This window comes from Rana temporaria, chromosome 11, assembly GCF_905171775.1.
Source record: "Rana temporaria chromosome 11, aRanTem1.1, whole genome shotgun sequence".
Classification (NCBI taxonomy): Eukaryota; Metazoa; Chordata; class Amphibia; order Anura; family Ranidae; genus Rana; species Rana temporaria.
The window spans coordinates 141,453,825-141,467,130 of NC_053499.1; the positions used below are offsets into that span (position 1 = coordinate 141,453,825).

Below are 13,306 nucleotides of genomic sequence, written 5' to 3' on the forward strand. Positions count from 1 at the left end.
CTCCGCCTACTCGCTCCATAGTTAATGGCGACCACCTGGGGCACTTCCATATGGATATTGTAAAAAATAAACTGCTTTAAGGAGAAGAGCGTTGATCTTGCCAAAGACTTTTTTTAAATTGTAAGTGTGGAAGAGTTAGAATCTCTATTAGGTTATTATTACTCCCTGTGTCCTTGATAGGCGGAACTATTGTACTTTCTGCCCCAAAGGCAGAGATGGAAGATGTCACCAATAAGGACAAGTACACCAATACAGCAGGGCAGAGGCGGCTCTCTAATTAGGCAAATTAGGCGGTGGCCTAAGGCCTCGCACTCACAGGGGCCTCGCGGCCGCCTAACTTTCCCAATGCATTACCCCAGTTTTGAGGCACAGGGGACCTTAACGCTGCTGTGCTCAGGCAGCGTTAGGAGCCCCTGACTCAGGAGCGGGGCCCGCCAGCATCCCTAACAACCAGTGAATATCAGTGACACCACCCCTTGTGATGTCAGTGACTCAGCATGCCCTCAGTCAATGACGTCACAAGGGGGCGGGTTCACCAGGTGACATCACTGGGTGGCCCCCGCCCCTTAGTTATTAAAGAGCAGGATCTGGGGGCTTCCAGATTCCAAAAAGCCCCCTGCCCACAAACCCCCACAACCACCGGCCAGGGTTGTGGGGAAGAGGCTCTTGTCCTTGAATTATTTTTCCCATCATGGGCGTGAGTGGGGCCCCATGTCAAGTTTTGCCTAAGGCCTCACAAAGCCAAGAGCCACCTCTGCAGCTGGGTGAACATACTATAGTGCAGCTGCACAAGAGCCCCAAAGAAGATACCAAATGTGACCCGGGTGGTTGCTGGGTTCTGGATGGGGTTCACTGTCTGACTCCAGTTGTATATTAGACCAAGGAGGAGCTCAGGGCATCTAAAAGACTAATTTTACCAACATGCGGTCCGTCTTTAAGGCAGCTTCCCTGGGCCCTGTCATTGTTTTGGGGCCCAAAGCAGGTGCCTTATACTTGCCAACTATCTTGGTTTAAATTCCCTTGTCCCATGAAGTTTTAGTCCTGTGATGTGTCCCAATTTCTCAGTGTGAAGTGCTGCTACTAATGCTGCTCAGCTCTGCCCTATTGTTGTGTACAAATGACTCACCTGCAGACCCTGTGTTTACATGTAAATAACTGGATATGTAAATAAAGGTGGCATTCATGTCCCCCTGAGGTCTTATCCATACCTCCCAACTTTTTGAGATGGGAACTAGGGACACCTATTAGCAAAAGTATGCAGGCATAGGACACACCCTTTAAAGGAGAATTATACATAAAAAAAAGATTAAACTCACAAATGCTTTTTTTTTTTTACCACTACTCTTCCTTTAATTTGAAATTTACAAATGCAGCAATTTAGAAATTGGATGAAAGGTTTAGCACTGGGAATCACTTTTTGATAAATAAATAGTGGATTTATTCGCACTAGTGGCCAGTGTGACTGTTCCCTGTACATTAGTGGTCAGTGTAAATCCCTCCTTTCATTGGTGGTTTACTGTGAATGTTTCTATTACATTAGTGGTCAGTGTAAACCCCTATTACAAAGGTGGTCAGTGTAAACCCCTATTACATTAGTGGTCAGTGTAAACCCCTATTACATTAGTGGTCAGTGTAAACCCCTATTACATTAGTGGTCAGTGTAAACCCCTATTACATAGGTGGTCAGTGTTGAAACTCCTCTTTATATTGGTAGTCGGTAAACAAATCAGCATTGACAATGATCACCCCCCCCTCCCCCCAGCACTGTCACTGATCCCAGGAGTCCTATGATCACTAGGAGTTTCTGTCTATTGAAGGGTCCCCTCACCTCCCCAGTCCATAGTGTGCAGGCAGTGAGGAGATGATGTGCTATAACCTATAGCAACCAATCAGTAATCAGTATTACTGTACTGTAATCTCTAGCAACCAATCAACAAGCAGAAATCATGTGCTGTAACCTCTAGCAACTAATCAGTGAGCTGTAACGATATGCTGTTTTAGGCATGTGCATATTTCATTATTCGGACATTCGGGTGCATACGAATTCCCGAATTGTAATATTAACGAATTTAACCGAATCCGAACGAACGTTTTCGAATCGAAAACCAGCGGATCGAATCGAATTCGAAAACAATTTGATTCGAAAACAAATTCGAATGGAAATTGAAAGCAAATTTGAATCAAAATCTAAAAAATATAAATCGATTTCTAAAAAAGAATACAGTAAAATAGAATATAAAATAATAAAACAATAGAGTGAAAATCAAAGAATAGTAAAGAACAGAATGGAGTTTAATAGAATGTAATCAAATACAATAGAATATGACCTGGCTTCTTCTATCTATCTTCTATCTATCTTCCATTTTCTGAAATTCGAAATTCATATAGAATGAACTCAAATTCGAATAGAAAAATATTAGAAGAGTAGAATAATAAAAAATATATATATATATTTTATTCTGCTCTATTCTAATATTTTTCTATTCGAATTTGAGTTCATTCTATATGAATTTCGAATTGACTATTTGCGACGTGATTAGGAGCATGCGCACTGGGATACGTTTACGGACGGTGCATGCGCCGTTCGTGAGAAACGTCATTTAGGTGGGGTCATGTTTTATTTACATAAAACACGCCCACCTCCTTAGAATTTGAATTCGGAGCGCTTACGCCGGCAGATGTACGATACGCCGCCGTAACTTAGGGCGCAGGTTCTTTGTGAATCCAGCCCCAGCCTCACTAAGTTAGGACGGCGTAGCGTATCTCAGATACGCTACGCCCGCACAAACTTACGGCGGGCTTTATGAATCTAGCCCTGTCAGTTTTTGTTTTGGGTTTAGATGTGCTTTAAGCGCCACCTGCTGGCTAAGTATAAGAATACAAATGTTCATATTATTTTATATATTTACCTGCCCAAAAAAAGATATACATAACCCCCATATATCCTGCTTAATCTTTTATCATATAAAACAAAGACATATCTGGAATATATCAACACTACAACAAAAAGCATCTTCTGCCTGAGAAAATTGCACAAATGAAAAATCAGTTTAAAAAAAATTATTCTAATAAAAATGTAAATAAATAAATAAAAAAACAGGCCAACCAGAATAACACTTGCTACTGCAGCAGATACAATGTATCATTTTCCTACACAGCAGTGATCTTTGATAAGATAGGAACTCTGTACCGTCGATGGCTTGCTGTTTCGCTTGGATGGTGGGTACAGTTAAAACATTTTTTTTTGTTACTTAGTAGATTAAAAGCTCACAATAAAGCACCTCCAATATCATTCCTCCCAGATCAAAGCAATTTGGGTTCTTCAATCTGTAACTGTCACAGGTCTGCTGACTCATGAAGCGCGCCATTAATTACAGCAACACAAAGCTGACAAACCATTTGTTTATAAGGAGCTAAATCAGATTCGAGTGAACCTGGATAGAGCGTGCTTGTGAGGATTCGTCTCTGCACCCATTCTGTTCAATCTGAGGGTAGACTTTTAAGAAACTGGGTTATTAGCTCTTTGAAAAAAAAAATGTTACAAGTGTAGCGCCTGTGTACTTTATGGTACCGGTGCTAGTTACATTTAGAGGGAGATCAGAGTGTAGTTAAACTCTGATCCAAATTGTTAAGTGCAAAACAGGGTCTCTGTCTCAGCTTGGCTATGCTGTGGGCTTATTCTGTTGCACTGGGGTGTTCTTCCAACCCCAGTGCTGCAGGTGGCAGCAGTGGAGTCAAGGTTTGGGTGCTCTTTCCCAGCAGCCAATCAGGAGGGTTTGGCCTCGCTGTGCATGCTGGGGAGGGGTATTTATGAGGCAGACGCCATTAGTTCTGGGTCTTCTTCTTCGAGTGTGGCACCCACCTTTAGGGTGACCACATTGATGAGGATGAAGTCCTGACTCAAGACAGGACTTCCAGTGTACTGCCCACTGGATCAAATTGTATGGCAAGAATTGACACACAGTCTGCTTGCTTCGTTCCCAAAGTGAAAGAGAAAGGGGTGGAGGCCATGCAGCTTCCTTTATTAACAATATGACATCACAAAACATATGCATTCACATTGGTTAGTTTCATACAGTTCACTCCTATTTTACACGCCCCCCTGTGACGTCTGTTCTTTGCACACGGCACACATTCTCCTTGGAAGTCCTTATATGGTATGGGTTCCTCATGGCTGTCTGCCCACGTGTAAGAGTTTCTTATGGAATGTTCATATACAGGGGTTCTTGGTCAGCTCAGCAAGGGTTTCTCTCTTCAAAGTCATTTATGGACATAAGTGAAGCAAAGAGGAAGGGGGGCTTTGGAACGTGAGGAACAAGGGAGGGGGGGGGGGGGGGCAGCTGAACAGCTCTTCCCTTTTCCAATGCTGAGTTGTAAGTTTTTAAGACATCATATCTGATATAAATTCTCAAGGAAAACAAACACTATTGTGATATATATTTTTCACACATGCATATATAGATAATGAATATGAAAACAATATAAAAATATAAAAGAAATTAAAAGAATATAAAAAAGAGAAAACATTTCAGTGGTTCTAATAAAATAATTAGCTTAACACAAAAATAGGAATTTTAGTATAATCCATCACAACATCATGGCGCCCCGACAATATGGCCTACCTGGCCGGGGCTTGCGTGCCACGCGGTATTCCTGGTTCCAGGACCATGTTGGCCCAGAGCATCTGAACAGCGACGGGGACCCAGTGAGCAACTGGGTTCCCACCTTTGAGGATCCCAAGCTGTATTGCTGTTCGGTGGGGGAGTCCATCTGAGGAGCGCCATTAAGAGGCTGGCGATCCAAAAGGGCCTCGACAAACCACCGGGGATCAAGGTAGCCAGTAGTGTTGCTCACGAATATTCGCATTGCGAATATTCGTTACGAATATGGCATATTCGAATATTCGCGAATAACTTGAATTTCGCGGCCAATATTCGCTATTCCGAATATTCGTATTTTTTCAAATTTATTTTTAAAACAGATCACATCCTATCGACGTCTAAAAGCATTGCTGGTATGATTAGAGACCCTGGGCCGAGTAGCTAAGCTGAGGCGATCATTTTATGTTGCCGAATATTCGCAATCGCGAATATTCGATTTCCGAATATTCGCAAATACTTTCTCCGCCCTTCTTTTGCATCAGAGCCAATCAGAGTTCTCCTACCACAGTTGTCAAAATCTCGCAATCAATTTCGCATTCGCATTAGTGAAATTTCGATAAAATATCACCAATATTCGATTTCCGAATATTCGCGAATACTTTCTCCGCCCTTCTTTTGCATCAGAGCCAATCAGAGTTCTCCTACCACAGTTGTCAAAATCTCGCAATCAATTTCGCATTCGCATTAGCGAAATTTCGATAAAATATCACCAATATTCGATTTCCGAATATTCGCGAATACTTTCTCCGCCCTTCTTTTGCATCAGAGCCAATCAGAGTTCTCCTACCACAGTTGTCAAAATATTTCACAACATTTTTTTTTTTGATAAAATATTCCGAATATTCGATTTCCGAATATTCGCTAATACTTTCTCCGCCCTTCTTTAGCATCAGAGCCAATCAGAGTTCTCCTACCACAGTTATCAAAAATTCGCAATCAATTTCGCATTCGCATTAGCGAAATTTCGCAAATTTTTTTTTTTTATAAAATATCACGAATATTCGATTTTAGCGAATATTTCACGAATATTCGGCTATATATTCGTGATATATCGCGAAATCGAATATGGCGTATTCCGCTCAACAGGATTGATCGCCTGTCAGTCGGTACCTGGGCGACAAGTTGAAGGAGATCCAGGCGTAATTCATCTAAGGAGGATTATCTCCGTAACTACAAATCAGAGAGGGCCTGTGGCAGAGGTGTCTCCCTGAAGTTCACCAAGGAGGGTCTGTGGCATGGACTCGATCCTACAAATGTCCGAGTGATACTCCGGCTGCCAGGTCAGTGAGAGAGGCTTGTCCGGGTACACTAAACCCACTCAGGCAGGAGTGGCGCAGAGAAGTGTTAAGCTTGGGAGCAGGACTGTTTCCTATCATCACGCCTGAATCTGCTGTTCTCCTTTCTTCTTCAACTTTACTTTCCTCACCAAACGTTTATTGTTTTTACCCGGCTGGGTAATGAAGAGCACAGCAAAGAGCACCTGTTGCGGACATTGCTTTTACTTCTACCAAATGCAATACGCATCACTCACCCCTAGGAATTCGGGGGAGCCATGAGGTAAATGTGCCACCCAAAACAACCAGCAGCTTCTCCGAGGTAGTGCTACACAATATATATTGTAGCAGGGTGAAGGGAGCCGTGAGAGTGGCTGGTATGCACCATACTGTCCAGGTTAGGACAGACCAAGGCCCGAGCCTGACAGAGAGTTCAGGAGGAATAGAGCAGCTAGGGGGCTGTGAAAAAAAAGATGCAGAGCTGAGGTACAGTATCTGTGCATGAACACTGTGACCTGTTTGATGGTCAGGAGGAACCACTGTGGTACTAATCTGAGTAGTAAAGCTGTGGCAAGAGAGCCAGGAGGCTGAAGCCTCATACACACGCTCGGTTTACTCGGCAAGAAAACTGCTGGCAGAGCTTTCTTGCCGAGTATACCGAGCGTGTGTACGAGGCTTTCAGGTTTCCCGTCAAGAAAACTGCCTAAAATCTCGACGAGAAAAATAGAGAACCTGCTCTCTATTTTCTCATCGTGATTCTCGGCAGTGTTTTACTGCAACCCGAGAGCGTGTATACTTACCTGTCGCCGTGGAAACCCACACATGCTCGAAATGACTTTGACGCATGCGCGGTAGCTTCCTAGGCATAGGAAGGGTGCAGCAAGATGGCGGCGACAGCATTGAATGTGACGAGCGCATGCTCATCGTACACGATGACGTCACGCGTTCTTGCCATTCAAAAGAACCGCGGTTCTTTTGAATGGAGTGGAGTAATGTATTCAGCGCCAAACTAAAAATAATTATATAGAAAAAGCTGCTCCTCATAGGCAATAGTGGTTGCAATGAATGAAGATATGTGTAGAGGGCGCTAGACTACAAGTGACACAAATTAAAAGTATCCCCTATAATCGTGAATAGAAGAATAGTAATACTATAAAAAATGACTATAACAATAATACAAAATTACTTATAGTGCTAACCATATCAATGGAAAATTATAAATATAAAATACAATGGGCCAGATTCAGAAAGATCAGCGGATCTTTCTGCTGGCGTAACGTAACTCATTTACGTTACGCCGCCGCAAGTTTTTCAGGCAAGTGCTGTAATCACAAAGCACTTGCCTGTAAAGTTGCGGCGGCGTATCGTAAACTACCCGGCGGAATTCAAATTCGGCGGGTAGGGGGCGTGTATCATTTAAATGATGCGCGTCCCCGCGCCGAACGAACTGCGCATGCGCCGGCCGCGAATGAATCCCAGTGCGCATGCTCCAAATGACGTCGGCAACTCGTCATGCTTTCGACGTTTACGCAAATTACATCCATCCGTATTCGCGAACGACTTACGCAAACAACGTAAAAAATTCAAATTTCGTCGCGGGAACGACGGCCATACTTAACATTGGCTGCGCCTCATAGACCCAGGGGTAACTATACGCCAGAAAAAGCTGAACGCAAACGACGTAAAAAAAAAGCGCCGGGTGGTCGTTCGTTTCTGAATCTGCGTAACTCCTCATTTGCATATTCCTTGCGTATACAAACGGAAGCGCCACCTAGCGGACAGCGTGAGATTGCAGCCTAAGATTCGACGGTGTAAGTCACTTACACCTGTCGGATCTTAGGGAGATCTATGCGGAACCTGATTCTTTGAATCAGGCGCACAGATACGACCGATAGAACTCAGAGATACGACGGCGTATCTCTTTGTGATTCTGGCCCATTGCCTCTGTAACATGGAATATATCTAAGACATAAAGTCCCAATATTAAGTGCAGAATATAAAGTGATCCGCTCTTCTTATCTGCTGTGATCTTGATTAAAGTGAAAAGTGCCACCACCACACTTGAATCTTCTGTCACCCAAAATGTGCTGAAGAAAATGGATGCGCTTACCAGAACGATTTGACTACTTTAATGAAAAAGATAGTCAAATGAGCTTGAGCAGGATTGTGCCTGCACACATGCTGACAGGATATTCGTTATGTAACCTTGTTCCCGGCGTCCCAAATAAGGATATATGAAAAAACCAGGAGGGAAAACCAATAGCGTGATACCGTTTTATTAAAACTTTTAAAACATAAAGGAAAGGCAAAGTGGCCTCTTACTGTAAAGCATCCCGGCACTGGGGCTGCAGACACTTCACCGCCAATGTGCGGTTGGTATAGGGTCGTCTGAAGTCGTTGCCACCTCCGTAGCAAACGCACAGGATCCCGGCTGCTAGCTCCACAGGGGGCGTCTGAAGACGTTCAATAACGAAACGTACGTCGGCGGCGGTACCTGGTCACGTGACGTGCTCTCCGACCTGTGGAGCTAGCAGCCGGGATCCTGTGCGTTTGCTACCCTCCGATGTCGGTAAAGAGCCTCCGGCGGAGGCTCTTTACCACGTGATCAGCCGTGTCCAACCACGGCTGATCACAATGTAAACAGGAAGAGCCGTTGATCGGCTCTTCCTCACTCGTGTCTGAAACCAATGAAAAAAAAATGAACAGAATCGATGCCAATCAGTGCCCACAAATGGACACTGACTGGCAACATGGGCACTGGCTGGAATGATGCCCAGCAATGCCATTAGTGCCACCCCTCAGTGTCCATCAGTGCCACCCAGTGTCCATCAGTGCCACCTCTAAGTGCCCATCTATGCCCAGTGCCCACCTATCAGAGCCCATCTATGCCACCCATAAGTACCCATCAGTGCCACCCATAAGTGCCACCCATGAGTGCCCATAAGTGCCGCCAAAGAGTGCCCAGTGCCGCCTATCAGTTCCCATCAGTGCCGCCTATCGGTGCCCATCAGTGCCACCTCATCGGTGCCCATCAGTGCCGCCATATCAGTGCCCATAATTGAAAAAGAAAACTTACTTATTTACAAAAAAAATAACAGAAAAAAATAAAAACTTTATTTTTTTTCAAAAATGTCTGCCTTTTTTTTTAGTTGTTGCGCACAGTATAGATACACTCCAAGCGGGGGGAAGCAAAAATAAATAAATTGGAGCGCGTTTCATAAACACCACAAATATTATCTTTATTTCTCTAAAGTACCTCGGGGGGGATACAATGAAAAAAATCCCACAGACCAAGAAAAATCTTCCCCCGGCGCGGGGAACAGCGCTGAGTCGGCTGCTTTGAGCGCGTGTTTATGAATGGGATATCCCAGAGTTCACCTGTGGAAATGGCACGTTTATTAATTGCCTGGATTCCCTGAGCTTGTGCTAATATGACTAATAAAACGGTGACTGTCTGCAGCCGAGTCCTCCCATTCGCCGCCATTGCCAGTCGATAGCGGAGTATGTTTAACCTTCCATTAACCTTGCGTTGAAAAATCTAGAAGCCAATACTTTGGGCGTTATGAAGATGGGTTTAGTATGAAGGAGACAGGCCTGTGCGGTTTAATGGCTTCCGTGGGGAGTTGTAAATGAAACGTCTCTCCTCGGAAATTTCATGGCTGTCTCGCACATCCGTTTTCGTAAGTACGCGGAAAGCACCTCGCAAAAGGTAAATCGATGCTCTCTGCTTTGTCGCAGCACATTCGGTGTGGCCATGTGTGATTTTCGTGACTATTATGTCCGGCTGTTTCAAGAGCCACATTGCGCCAAAGTTTATTCTGCAGGAGCGTCTGTAACCCCAGGATGCTTTGATTATAGGTAAAAGAGGCAGCTGCCTAAAGACCACTGGTCTAGGAGGCTCACCATCTCCAAGGCTGGTTATAGCCCTGGATGAGCCGCCATTAGCCCAAGACACCTGGTTCTGTAGGTCAAAAAAAGTATTTAAGCCTGTAGCCCAGGGGTCTCCAAACTACAGCCCTGGGGCCAGATGCAGCCTTTTGCTGGCCTTTATCTGGCCCTTGGGGTACTTTTCCTCCCACTGATATCAGGCACTGTTCCTCCCACTAATACCAATAATGGGGCTCCATTTCTCCCACTGCCACCAATGAAGGGGCACTATCCCCCCCCCCACTGACACAGACAATGGGACACTATTCTTCCCATTGACACTAATGATGGGGCACTATTCCTCCCAGTGACACCAATTATGGGGCACTATTCCTCCCAGTGACACCAATCATGGGGCACTATTTCTCCCACTAATACCAATGATGGGGAAATATTCTTCCCACTGGCACCAATGTTGAGACACTATTCCTCCCACTGACACCAATGTTGAGACACTATTCCTCCCACTGACACCAATGATGGGGTACTATTCTTCCCACTTACACTAATTATGGGGCACTTTTCCTCCCACTAACACCAACTGACACCAATGATGGGGCACTATTCCTCCCACTGACACCAATGAGGGGGCACTATTCTTCCCACTGACACTAATGATGGGGCACTATTCCTCCAACTGACACCAATGATGAAGCACTATTCCTTACAGTGACACCAATAATGGGACACTATTCCTCCCACTGACACCAATGTTGGGTCAATATTCCTCCCACTGACTCAATAATAGAGCAATATTCCTCCAACTGACACCAACAACGGGGCACTATTCCTCCCACTGACACCAATGATGGGGCTATATTCCTCCAACTGACTCAATAATAGAGCAATATTCCTCCAACTGACACCAACAACGGGGCACTATTCCTCCCACTAACACCAATGATGGCACATCATTTCTTCCACTGACACCAACAACAGGCACTTTTCCTCGCACTAACACCTATGATGAGGCACTATTCTTTCCACTGACACCAACAATGGGGCACTATTACGCCCACTGACACCAATAATAGGGCATTGTTTACCCCCAATAACGCCAGGGCATACTCACACTGGCCACAATCCGGCCCCCATAAAGTCTAAAGGACAGTAAACTGGCTCTTTGTTTAGAAAGTTTGGAGACCCCCTATCCAAATTATCCAAAAAAAAAAAAAAAAACAACAGCCCTAGGCTGGTCATTGGAGAAATGTGTGAGTGAGCCTGTTTGCCTGGCTGTAGGGTGAAGCTTTGGGGGAAGACCTGCACAGTATTCCTGTGACTCCTACAGAAGTAGCGCTACACTATCTCTATTGTAACATTTGTATTTATACAAGCATTTATTGCACAGTGAAATAGGATTCCCAGAGCACTTTGGGTTTTCCAAACAGAGCTGGGTAAAACCACCGCTTTGCAAATTGGCCTCTAAGTACAAACCCCTCTGAAAATTGGGAGGCAAAGAGGAGGTCACCCCTCTATCTCACTTGTGTGTACATTTTGAATTCAGCTACTGAGCTCTGTAAACAACTGGTCCTTTCAACAGAGGAACTAAAAATATTCTAGAACACATTGCTTTTTTTATATTGCATTTGTCATTTTACTTTCTGGCCTCGTCTCTGTATTTGTTTTGTTTTTTTGTTGTTCTTTTGTAATTTTGATAAACCTCAATAATATATATATATAAAAAAAAAAAGAAACAAAAACTCTACCTTGATGGATAAGACAAAAAAAATTGTATCCTATATTTTAGTTTATTTATGAAAATGTTATGTTTTTTTTTTTTGTTGTTTTTTTCATTTTTCTTGTTCAGATTTTAGTGTTAAAACAACTCATACAGAATTATACCATAAAATAATTCAGCTCTGGCCATGTGTCAAAAGGACGTTATATTAATATACAATTTCTCTTGATCTGTTACAGATTGCTGGTGCGCCAGCAATGATGAAGTTGCTGTGGCTTCATCTGCTGGTGTCCATTTATGCCCCTTTGGCATTGTGTACCAAGGAAAACCCAGAGCAAGTGATGCACCACAACCGCGTAAAAAGAGGCTGGATATGGAAGGAAATGTCCACTCCGGAGGGGCAAACGCGATTTCCCTACCGCATCGGAACGGTGAGATATAAAAAAAAATGAAATATTTAAAGACTTTTTAACCACTTAAGGACCATCACACGACTTTTTACGTTGTCAGAATGGCACGGACAGGCATAGGTACATACAGGTACGTCCCCTTTAAGATGCCGCCGTGTTGTCACACGCGCGCTGGCGGCGGCGCACTCGCCACCCTGCCTCCTTCTCCGTGAGTCTGACTGCGGGTCCCGCAGACCCGATCGCCGCGGGGATACCAGCGATCGTCTCACGGAGAGATAGAGCGGGGAGATGCCTATGTAAACAAGCATCTCCCCTCTCTGCCTAGCGACAATGACAGTGATCACCGCTTCCTGTAATCGGAAGCGGTGATCACTGTCTTGTCCCGTGTAGCCCATCCCCCCTACAGTTAGAAGCACTCATCAGGGAACACGTAACCCCTACAGCGCCACCTAGTGGTTAACCCCTTCCCTGCCAGTGTCATTTTCACAGTAATCAGTGCATTTTTATAGCACTGATCGCTGTAAAAATGACAATGGTCCCAAAAATGTGTCAAAGGTGTCCGCCATAATGTCGCAGTCACTAATAAAAAAAAAAAAATATTAATAAAAATGCCATAAAACTATCCCTTATTTTGTAGACGCTATAACTTTTGCGTAAACCGATCAATAACGCTTATTGCAATTTTATTTTTACCAAAAATATGTAGAAGAATACGTATTGGCCTAAACTGAGGGAAAAAAATGTATATATCTTTTTTGGGGATATTTATTATAGCAAAAAAGTAAAAAATATTGATTTTTTTTCAATATTGTCGCTCTATTTTTGTTTATAGCGCAAAAAAGCAGAGGTGATCGAATACCACCAAAATAAAGCTCTATTTGTGGGGGAAAAAATACGTAAATTTTGTTTGGGAGCCACGTCGCACCACGGCGCAATTGTCAGTTAAAGCGACGCGGTGCCGAATCGCAAAAAGTGGCCTGGTCTTTGACCAGCGAAATGGTCCGGGGCTGAAGTGGTTAAAGTGCCAGTTTATATATTTTTTCTATTTTCTACCTCTAATACTGTGGTTCTGGACCTAGGGGTAAACTAGGGTACCTTGATATGTCAGAAGATGCTTCAGTGGCAAAAGTGGACACTCTCCAGCTTTGGCCCAAAGATTCCAGCTAATCAATTTTCTCCGGGCTGTAGGAAGTTCCCTTCAGATAAGCTTCCGATTGGCTGATACTACTCCGATCACCCAGCAGGCACAGAGGGATCTAACTGAAAGAAGTAGGGAGTGACTGTGGGGAAGGAGGTCTGAACAAGGCAGATGAAGGGGTTGAATTTTCACTAAAACATTAGAGGAGGACAGTAGTG

General features: G+C 44.1%; 1 protein-coding gene across 1 annotated transcript in view; it reads left to right on the forward strand.

The window, feature by feature from the left end:
* The window catches only part of CDH5 (cadherin 5), a 66,804-nt gene that overhangs the window by 35,560 nt on the left and 17,938 nt on the right, over nucleotides 1–13,306 (forward strand). Inside the window, exon 2 of the mRNA XM_040329202.1 lies at nucleotides 11,780–11,971. Coding sequence (XP_040185136.1) covers nucleotides 11,798–11,971 — 174 coding nt within the window. The 5' untranslated portion in view covers nucleotides 11,780–11,797. The remainder of the gene's footprint in view (nucleotides 1–11,779; nucleotides 11,972–13,306) is intronic.